The sequence below is a fragment of the Orbicella faveolata genome, unplaced genomic scaffold (genome assembly GCF_042242905.1).
Source record: "Orbicella faveolata isolate gen_17 unplaced genomic scaffold, um_ofav_v1 contig_12, whole genome shotgun sequence".
NCBI lineage: Eukaryota > Metazoa > Cnidaria > Anthozoa > Scleractinia > Merulinidae > Orbicella > Orbicella faveolata.
In genome coordinates, this window is record NW_028301539.1 from 3,250,462 (window position 1) to 3,262,012 (window position 11,551).

The window sequence follows — 11,551 nt, forward strand, 5'->3', positions numbered from 1 at the left end:
ATCACAAAAGAAACGAAATGACACCCTTAGTCTTGGTTCACGATTAAATGTTGCTTTCTTAATTTAATCAGTTTTGTTCTTCATTAATATTCATATTTTAGATTATCCGGACCCTCGGTTATCCGGACTATTTCGTCTTGTCACAACAAGTCCGGATAATCGAGATTCGACCGTACAAAACATTTAGCGACGCACTGTCTTGTAGTGTCAAAACTTTATTTTCTCAAGAAATATTTGTTTCAAGTGCTGGCGATCTGAAATTGAATTCTAAAATCGCCAACAGTTGAAATGTCTGTCCTGGAAAATCTTTTGTTTCAGTACAAGTTAACACTTAATTAATTAAAAGCACTTTTGCCACAGGCTTCAACTTCACGTGCAGATCGGTATCTGTCATTCGATCAAACTTAGTTTCGAATGCCATCAAAGTGAACCAAAAATGCAAAATACGCGTGTGAACGCACTGCTCTACTCTTTAATTACTACTAGTACATATATCTCACTAACCTCGTTTTCTTGGTCCGTACTGTAAGTTACGGATCCTCGTTTTTTCCCCTTCGAAATATGGCCCGCGCGCTTCGCTTGGGCCATAAATCGAAGGGGAAAAAACGAGGATCCGTAACTTACAGTACGGACCGAGAAAACGAGGTTAGTAAGATATTTATTATATCTCTACTGTGTGTCTGACGGGCTCAGGAACGGTAGCTGCCGGTTTCACCCCATGGCGAGTTCGCCCCCACATCAACCAAACTAGCGATCAAGTGCTTAAAATTTATCTTTCTCTTACCGGAAAAAAAAAATACAACATTGTGCGCATGATGAAACAAAATCACACAAAACAAGTTTATTTCTCGTTCTTCAATCCATTGAAGGTGAAGGCAAACTCGAAATAGAAAGTTTAGAATAAGTTCAGGGGTGCGAACTCGGTGGTGACGAACTCCCCATGGGGCGAACCCGGTATCATTCTCAGGAACGATTTCTATTCACGCGAAACGGCTTCAAATTTCTGACACACCTCGAAAGCAAAACGAGTCAATTTGAAATCGTTCTTAAGTCGTTAGCACACTTTAATACACAATTTAGAGTAAAAGAAAGTTTTAATTTTTTTACTTGCTATAAAAGTTATGAACACTTGGCGATAAATCACAAAACAGTTTTGAAACCAAACCAACTTTAAATTTTAGCGGGCCGTACAGGAGAGTACGGCCCGCTAAATTGACCAATCACAGCGCGCGTACTAAGAGATATAATAATAATTCTTAAGTTGAAATGTCATTAATTTTACTAGTTAGATCTTAAAGAAATACTTTTAACCTAAATTGTTTGTGTAACACTGTATTCCTTCTGCCAAATTTAGTTACTTTGGGGCACCTACTCGATTAGTTCCACACACTATTTAGGTGTCCCAAACTCCACAGAATCAACCTTGTATTAGAACTGTTTGTCTTCCTTTATCTCCTTTTCTTTTTCTCTTTAACACTTTATTTTTTTAATCACAATTGTAAATCATTTCCTCAATGCCATTTATCATCTTCGATATGTAACTTGTTATGTATTCTATTATTTTCTGACACCATTATAAAATTTGTTTGCGAGAGTTTAAATTAAAATTGAATTGAAATGAATTGCCTGCTGCCACTGCGTAGAGATGGCAACCATACTGCTGCCATTTGGCTTAACCTTCCCCAAACCTTCAGATTTCCTTTGCTTTTCAGTAGCTTATTCAGGACCCACAGGATGTGTTTCTGGGTGGAGGAGTGACTGTTAAATGAAAGGAAAAGCAAAACTCTTGGAGGAACTTTCCCCAAGCCATTTTGACATTAGGATGTCAGGAGTAGAAATGGTTCCCCCTCCCAGCCCCACCCCTGTAATTAGCTCTTATTAACCGAGCAGGAGGTCTGTATGGGAGAATCTTGACCGAGGTCGTGAGTACAGACCGAACGCAGTGAGGTCTGTACACACGACCGAGGTCAAGATTCTTCCATACAGACCGACTTAGCTGGGTTAATAAGATGTTTATTATATCGCAAAGAAGAAAACTTTAATTCGTTTAATGTAACTGGTTTGCTTGCGAACGGCGCTGAGCTTAGCTTGAACCTGCCGAAATTTGCTCGTCCTCTTTACTTTTTTTTTTTGTCATCAGGCTTTTTGGCACTTCCATAAATGATTGAGAAGAAAAGAAAATAAAGCGGTGAACATTTTTGCATTTTAGTTTGCTACTTTTTCAACTCAAAATGAAACCGGTCTAGATGCCGGTCTAGATGGGAAAATCTAGACCGTGGTCAATAACGATTTCAGCCAATCAAATTCGTGAATTCAGTAGTTCCCAGTCCTTGTGAGACACAGCCATATAAGAATAGGCCATATCAATTATTTTGTATTCTCGGTATTGGACTGGAACTAGCTTGCAATGGAGGGTCATGCGGGAGAATATCTTAAAAAGAGAAAAATGTCATTAGCATTTGATAAGACTCCCTTCATTAGCCTCAGTTGCAAACTAACTCCAGTCCTATACTGAGAATATGACTAAAGTATGTTCTATTAGAGCAACTGTGATTTAAAACCTACTCAGATTACAAAATGGCAATGGTCAATAGAATGGGAGGAGACAAGAGTTGCAGACTTCAACTAGCAACAGCTGGAGAGACATTCACAAGACAGAGAGGGATGGAGAGACTTCCTTTAGGACCTATACTCCCATGTGGTGAAAGGGTTTAAGATGAGATTAAAAAACGGAGAAAGGAAATTAGGTTTTGTGTGTTGCAGTCAAATCATCTTACTTTTAGTACAACCAACCATAACAAGAACAACTTACTTCACAAGTCAAGAAGACAGGAAGGTTTAATAATCACTTAGTTTACCATGGCAACCAATACAATTAGACTTGCCACAGCTTGATACAGAGTTGACACATCACACCACAGTTGACCTCAGATCATTTTCTAGCTTTCTTCCCTAAGCATTTTACGAAACTACGTTAGACGCGCAAACACCACAAACAATCAGGTTCGGTACAACAAAAAGATCTACTGGAGGCAAATATCACATTTCCACCAAGCTAAAATCAATTCAGGTTTTCTAGAAATCAAGGTCTTATGATTCTGCCATTTGAGGTTATCCACTGCATTGATTTTAGCAAGACCGAAAAAGATGATACAGCTGTAGGTTCTTCGTCAGTGTTTTTACTCTTTGGAAGCAACATATTTGATCAAGTCCACCACTCGGTGACTGTAGCCATACTCATTGTCATACCTGTAAAACACAATGAGTAATGATTAAGTGAAAATTTGGAAACTACCTTTATAATTATGTCATCATGCCTGCTAGTGCCGAGTTTGGACAACGAGGGTCAGACAGTATGAATACAAACACTTCCATGACACTTTCGTGTCCTTCAAGGTTTGATGGTGTCATCATTCCCTTCTTAGATGACAATCACACTCGCACTCAGTCAAAAAAGGGGGTAAATTTATATCTGTTAACTTTTCAGCTCAATGGCTTGCTTCATCTGAAAACAGGCACACTTTGAATTTCAGAGTTATGGCAGTGCATGACATACAGCAGTGAACCTGTTTTATAAGTTAAAGTATTAGGAAAAATGCTTATTTAAATGTTTGCTTGATCAGTTCAGATAATCAGTCCAGGAACACAGCAGCAATGTCCCAAGATCAGGGCTCAAACCGACTACTCAATCCGGAGTTGAGCGCATTAACCATGAGGCCACTATATGACCATATGACCATAATAAGCAGTCATTAAAGTCATATTTCAACCCAAGTCTTGACTAGCACAGTCACATACAGAAATCTTGTAATGTTTCAATCTTTCCTACCCAAGTACGAAGAGAGACATCATTCCAAGACCACAAAGCCTTACCATGCAACAATCTTGACAAAGGTTGGACTAAGAGAAATTCCAGCTTTGGCATCAAAAATGCTGGAGTGAGTGTCTCCAATGAAATCACTCGACACAACCTCTTCCTCTGTATATCCCAGGTATCTGCTCTGATTTGGGCTTTCAGATGTTTTCTTCATAACTGCTTTGATTTCATCATAGGTTGCCTACAAAAAAAAGGCAAACTTAAACTTTATAACTGCCGTTTAACTTTGTGGTTGAGCTTTGTTGTTTCTGTAGTTTTGTTGTTGACAGGGGACGTAAACTAAAACAACAATAACCTTGATGGGGTTCTTCCAAATATTTGAAGTACATGAAAATTGTTTTCAGGGGTAGCACTTAGCACCTTTAGGGCCTGCCAAACCCCAAAAAGACAAATCTGTTCTTTGGGTTTTTATACGATGCAAAATAAGCAATTTATTTAATGCCAAGGTCAACATATCTTTAGAAATACACTTTGCTGAACTCATGACTAGGGTATCTAAAAGATAGTAATGCTGCGGCACATTCCGTTGATAGTGACATATTTAATGCCGTGATTCATCTATCTGCGCATTTCAAGACTTAAATTAACTGTTATTTCTCAAAGTTGTGTCAAATCATGGTGTCACTTGAAATCTGTCCTTGTATGCATCAACTTCATGCATGATGACGCATGGATGGTGAGGTGTGACAAAGGATCGAGACAAAAAAGCACATTGTTATCTGAAGTATGTTTGGACATAAAACGATACACATCAGCCTCCCCTTTACCAGATCGCGAAAATCGAAAGATGTGGAAATTGTAGGAACAGAAATCTAAGTTATAAATTCTGTACTGGTACACATTAAATATCTCTAGAACTTGACAGACTGTGTCAAGAACGTGTTCATCGCGATGTGTGAAAATGCTCAAGCTTTAGCTTAAATTCATGTTTCGATGAAAAGGAATAGATTGCAGCATATATGAAATCAGCGTGTTCCACGGTTTTCGTTTGTTTTAATTATTCTACAGGCTTTAGTAACAACGATTTCTCTTCATTTAAGAATTCGACGAAGGAGGCGAGACTGCTGAGAAATGACATACTAAGATTAAGATGTCACAATTAATCGTCCAGATTTACAAACTTTCACATCCCGCATAGCAAGAGTTGTAAAAGTCAAGCATGATCTCCTTCACATCGCTTTACAGGTAAATCAGAGCAAACTTTCTCAGTGGAATCCACACGAAAAAAGAAGACGGCTCGACGAGTATGACATCCTCTTGTTGTTCGAGGCGCAATGCACTCCGGTAAAAGTGGCGCAGTGCAGTCTGGTTAACTGCAATGCATTCTGGTAAAAGGTAATGAATTCGAGAATTCGTACCCCCTTCTATTTATTCTTCTTAAATCCTGATTATGTTGCTGCTCGCTCGCTATGCTCACTCCGTAGCAACTAGAAATTAATCATGAAATTTTTGTTGCCACAAGAAAAAAGGTATTTTAAGTGGACGATTATGTAGTCTTACATGAATATAACAAACTGCTGATCTTGATAAGCCGAGCAAAGTAACTTCAACTTTTTGCAATATTTGCTTTATTTCTAAGTTTTGAGTTGAATTTAAAATGATTTCCAGCCTGAAAAGATAACTTAAAGATAGATCCACTTTTACTTTTTTATGTCATGAAAAATCATATGTATGTCAAGATTAGCCAACAGGCTGAGTGTGCAAGCTTTACTGTCAGGTTTTTGTAGAATTTACGGTCATGACTTAAATTTGCAAGACTAAAGGGAACAATATCATTTTTAGATGCTTTTGTATTATAATTTGTCAAAAAATAAATCTGAAACATCAATAACACCACAAGTTCATACACAAGATGCAATTCTGTTGGATTATGCAACCAAAAATGTCATGTTTAATAGGGGGTGGGTCATGTAATTTCCAACCTTTATTTAGGGGAGTCACTCAGTGGCAAATTGAAGGGGTGGGTCATGTGTTTTCTATCCACTAGATTTCCAAATGCTCTGTCCCCCCCCCCCCCCCACAACTCCCCCCTATACTTTTTGACCAGTCCCTAAGGACTAGTAGACATAAATTGCTGGTTGCCGGTGCTTACAGAAAACATTGTCTTGGAACAGTTGTTTTCAAATTTTGAACCATACTTTTTGCTAAATAGAAAACAACCATGAAAGAAACAACGCGACCATCTTAATTTATTACTTCCGAAATGAAATGAATATACTTGTTATGTCACATAACAAGTATAAAATCGCCACCCAACAAATTTAATAACAGTATTGACAATATCAATTAATAATATCTACATGGGTAGGAGTAACCTAGAAGTAAGCAATAAACTGTAGCACTAGAGTTATTTCATAATCTGCACTAGAAAGAATCCAATGACAATAATTTGTTTTATAAATGTCGATCTACAATTTAAAGAGAGTAAACAAGGTAAGCAGCAAGGGGAGGAGGTGTAAAAAGTGAGCAAGAGAAATAGAGAGCAAGAGAGAGGAGAATCTAAGTTAGAGAGAGTAGAGAATGCATTGAGACGTGGGAGAGAAGGGAGAGTTGGGGTTTGGGGTTTGAAAAGGTTATCTAAAATTAAAACCACTTATTGACTTACTCCCTTCTTCAATCGACATGTAAGGTCCACAACAGACACATCAGGTACAGGCACACGAAATGCCATACCAGTCAACTTGCCATTCAGTTCTGGGATGACTTTACCAACAGCCTTGGCTGCTCCGGTAGAGGCTGGTATCACATTTTGGTAAGCTCCACGGCCATCACGCCATTTCTGGAGAGACAAGCAAGCGAAACAGCAGTAGAGTACATGTAACTTTGTAACAATTGCACCAACTGTGGCCTCACTTGGCCCCTTTCAACCAATTAAACTCATCACCAATTACTGAGCTTGGGAAAGGTGCCTTAGGGATGGTGGAGCCAAGATATGAGCCTCAAGCAGAGCATGCAGGTATCCACGGCAACCATGAGGACGGGGACCACCAGGCACCATCAGAGACACCACAAAAGGGAGGGAGGTGAGGGAGCAAAAGCACTCACAGGCACAAACGGCACTCAAGACAAACTGCACATTCTCACATAGCTGGTAAACAAAACACGTAGCCCTGTAGAGGCCCATATGAGACCCCAGCGAGCAAGATCACCAGGAGAGACCACTAGTCAACATTGGCTTGACTCAAACTTTGCCTAGATTACATATTTAGCCACATTAAACCCTATAACCCATACAACCTTTCTGCTGCTGTGTGTAAAAGGCTAAACTGATTCTTACCTTGCCACTTGGTCCATCTACAGTCTTCTGTGTAGCAGTAACGGCATGGATTGTAGTCATAAGTCCTTCCTCGATTCCAAAATTGTCATTCAAGACTTTAGCCACAGGAGCCAGGCAGTTGGTTGTACAAGATGCATTGCTACAAGACAGAATACAACAAAAAGTACATTTACAGTGTAGCTCTTTTGTATCGACTCAATCCCTTTTTTTGTCCTAAGGTAAGATGTGGTAAGTTTATCAACAAGGTTTTTAGAAGTACATGTATAATCACTAAGCCAAATGAATTCAACCACAATTTCTGCCTGTTTGTCTTCTTTCTGTTTATTTTTACTTTTATATACTTTCCTGAACAGCATTTCAAAACTGTTCAACAAAAAAAGTTGCCAACAAAAGCTAATAGCGTTGGAAAATTTGTTTCAATGATTTCAATGAGTGCTTGTCATGGTCAGTGGTATCTTTGTATAAAAACACTTATTTAAGATTTTTGCAACTACCGGTAAGTTTGGTTTAGTGGCAACCATTTTACAGAAGGAGGTTGCCAAAAGAGGATCTCTGCATTACTTGAGCTTAGAACTCTGCAGGCTGGCATTTACTCCCAGCTTTTATATCATGAAGGAACCAGGAGAATTTCTTCTCCTTCCTTAGATGCTTGTCCATTACAAGGTTGAGCTCAGTATTAAATTTGGCAGCACATATTTGTACACCTGGGCGTAGAGAAGCACTGTGAGAGTTACAGTGTCTTGCCCAAGAACACAAGATGACTCCAACCACGACTCAAACCAGAGTCCAGTACGCTAACCATTACACAACAAAAACCTCCAACAATCAAAAGGAAAGGCCTGGCCAACGTAAATTGTAACTTGGTAATATACAAAGAATAACATATAATCCAGCCATCTACAAACCTTATAACTTTCATTGACTTGTCGTACTTATCCTCATTCACTCCCATCACAAACATGGGGGCATCAGCAGAAGGGGCAGAGATAATCACCCTCTTGGCACCCCCTGTCAAGTGCGCACTCGCCTTTTCTGTAGTGGTGAAAACGCCAGTTGACTCTACCACATATTCTGCACCATCACTACCCCATGGGATTTCAGCTGGGTTTCTAAGTGCATAAACAGAGATTTCCTTGCCGTTGATAACCAGTTTGCCATTCACCGAGTTCACTTCTCCCTTGAATCTTCCATGGGTTGAGTCAAACTTGAACATGTAAACCTGTTTGTTGAAAGAATTCCGTTGTTGGTCCTGAACTGTCCTAGCAGGTACATGTAATGCTAATGGCTTCATGTTATATAGAAAACCAATCTAAGTGGCTCTGAGCCACTGAACTTGGAAAATAAATTATGAAAGGGTGTTATGAGGCATTGCTCATTAAGGAACTACTTGTGATGCGAGGGCAGTCTAGCTTTCGAACAAGCCCATAAAGCCTTTTTCCAGTCAGGGGAGTGTTGTGATATTTGCAAAGGGAAAAAGTTCAACATTAAGAAACTGTTTGTTACTCAGGCCCACCTACACGTTTTACATGGCATGTATCTGTACATGTCTTCCTTGTGTTGTAGTCAAAAACGGCAAGATAATTTTGTTTGGTCAAAAGTGAGGAAAAGACTGAGTGAAACACTTGAGCCTGCGGTACATAAATAAATCATTAATATTACTTTAAGCATTCTGGTAACTGATGTACAGTTAGCACAGTGTGATAAGCGCTGGCTTGCCATGCAAGACATTGGAGTTCAATCCTAGTGGTGACTGCTGCTTATTTTTCCTTTTCTCCTTCATTGTTTTTTCGTTTTCTGTCAAGAAACCTTTTACCGAAAGGTAGCGTTTGTCATTCCATTTCTTGTGTTAAAAAAATTGCCTGGAGCCTTAAATCATTTGTTTAGATCGATTGCTTTCGAACTCACGCTATCACACAGGCTTGTCAAGGAAAAACCACAAAGACTTTCCCTGAAGTGAATCGTTAAGGAAGAACCATAAGTATTTTCCTTACAATGAAAAATTCGTTCTTCCTTCTACCTCTCAAAAATAACTAACTTGACACGCTGTAAGCAACTATAAACGGCCTTAGACAGCTGATGCTCGAAACACAGGGGGACTCCTACATATGAAAAGGTCGGGAATGCTTGTTGTCTCGGGTACAAATCAAGGATTCTGGTCTCACTTAGGGTTGTGATGACAAAACATCACCATTTTTAGCTGTCAAAGTATCCTTTAGGGTGCACTCAAGGAAATAATAATAACAGAAATGCTCTCATTTAATTTCTGTTTCCGCTGATCTCTTGAGTACGCGAGTTGGGTCTACAAGTGCGCGCAGGATCCTTTCTTGAACAGTGGCTAGTGATTGAATGTATCTTTTAGGGGTCTAATGAAGCTCAAGCAACGTCCACATTAGTCTCCCTTAGGAGTTAAATTCATATTTTCCGATGAGCACCCCTTGCCTTTTCATATTGGAGTCCCCCCCAGGTTTCCAAATGTCTAAAGGGAAGTGAAGGAGTGAAGGAGTGATGGAGTGAAATCATTCCACCACTACAACTTGGAAAATAATACATTCCAAGTTTAAAAACAAGCACACACCCAAAGGGCCAGTAGGATTTAACACCAAACGTTTTGTTTTTCCGCTAATTTTGTTTTGTCCATCAATTGTTTACATGGAAAAAGTTTCAAGCTACAAAAGAGACTGGCCCATCAAACTAGGGCTATATAGAACTGACATTTCTAAGCACATTTTGCCAAAAAGGGACTGCTGTCAAAAATTTTATACAGTGCAACAGATTGATTGTGCTTTTACAATCAGAAAAAGTCAACTGGTAGGAGGGAGGCAAGGTGGGTAAGTACATGTAAGTAAGTAACCAAGCAAGTAAGCTTAGTAAGAAGGGGAGGATTAAAATGCACCTCACTGCCAACTCCCTTCCCAACACCACACGTTCTAATACACTGGACAAGAGTAAAGATACATGTAGCTGGGGAAGTTAAGAGATGCCTGTATCAGTGATAAAAAAGACCGATACCAAACACCAGTTGCCATGATGAATATGAATTGATAAGTTTGTGAACCTTTGCTACAAAACAGAAAATTGTGATTCTCAGAGAAATAACATGGTTGATCAGAAATGCATAACATGCCTGGGGTTATACGGTGCGTTGGAATGTAGGTTGCTAAATCCTGCAAAGTGGGCTAATTAAACGGGCTTGTTGTCTTGGAAAAGTGCTCAGTCGCACCTGAAGGCACTGGTCATTCAAATGATTGATGCATAAGTTGATAAATCGACCCAATGTTCGCAAACTTGTCTGACAGAGCAACCAAAGATGGCCAAAGATCACTGCCAAACTAATGGTGTGATTACGACTGTGTGGCAATATTGGATATTTATTACTAAGTGCAGGGGAAAAAATAATAAAAACTACTGTACAATGTTTGTCAGCTCAATGAAGGCTGGCCCATCTCAGCTAGCCACAACGCAATTAAAATGTTTTAGCCGTAAAATCAGCATGCAGAGATCAAGTATTTTTTAAGGAGCAAATAAATTAAGCTTATGTTTGTTTCTATCTAGTTCAATATCGAAGTCAAAGCAAATGACTGGAAGAGTTTTAACACAATAGAAGTTGTTCTTTGGAAAAACCGCAACAACGATGCGATATTTGCAAGCAAACCAGCTGCATAATTTACCGCTGGAAATAAACAATTTTGCATTGCATATGCTTAAATACACGCAAACTAGTGGAATATTACTCACCATGTATTCGAGATCAATAAAGGGATCGTTCACAGCCACAACTTCAACCTCCTGGTGCTCGAGCGAGGCCCGCATAACGAGTCGTCCGATTCTTCCAAATCTATCAGAACAACACAGAAACGTTATCTATGCTGCCAGGAACAGGCTGACAGAGCGAGAGGATCGAAAGAGCGAACACAGAATATAACTAATCGACTCACCCATTTATTCCGATCTTCACCATCTTGAGTCAGTTTCTCTGGCGCTTTCCTGTGAAAAGGAACAAGTAATTCAGGATGATTCGAAGTCACATTATAGGAGGAAAAGCAACAACGCGTAAGCAGGTTAGAACGGAGACGGGATCGTAAGATTGAGAATTCACCTGGTTAGGTCGACAAGGTTCTTCTGCCACGTTCGCAGACACAGTGCAAAGAGCGGGGACGTTTCTGTACAAGCAAAACCCTTAAGTGTAGCCGGTACTGATGTCTGATTGGCTGAGATTGTAATCGTTCGTGGGTCACCTGACCAAGGGTCGTGAAGCGCAGCACGGAAAAATGTGGAACTTTTGTTCAAATAAAGTGAACACGTCACGAATATTGTTTTCTCTCGCGGTCAATGTCTTGCGCAAGAAGACCAAGAAAAATTAGCAGAATAAAATGTCAAACATTCGCATTTTCGCAAGC

The 11,551-nt window shown here is 39.5% G+C and overlaps 1 protein-coding gene across 1 annotated transcript; it reads right to left on the reverse strand.

The window, feature by feature from the left end:
• Window positions 1-2,820: 2,820 nt before the first annotated feature.
• LOC110063756 (glyceraldehyde-3-phosphate dehydrogenase-like) lies at window positions 2,821-11,399 on the reverse strand. The gene is made up of 8 exons (XM_089282079.1): window positions 11,251-11,399; window positions 11,090-11,138; window positions 10,890-10,989; window positions 8,060-8,373; window positions 7,155-7,293; window positions 6,483-6,656; window positions 3,874-4,058; window positions 2,821-3,249 (listed from the first exon to the last, which is right to left on the reverse strand). The coding sequence occupies exons 2-8, from the start codon at window positions 11,110-11,112 to the stop codon at window positions 3,180-3,182; spliced, it is 1,005 nt and encodes a 334-aa protein (XP_089138205.1). The 5' UTR covers window positions 11,113-11,138; window positions 11,251-11,399; the 3' UTR covers window positions 2,821-3,179.
• Between the last annotated feature and the right edge of the window lie 152 nt (window positions 11,400-11,551).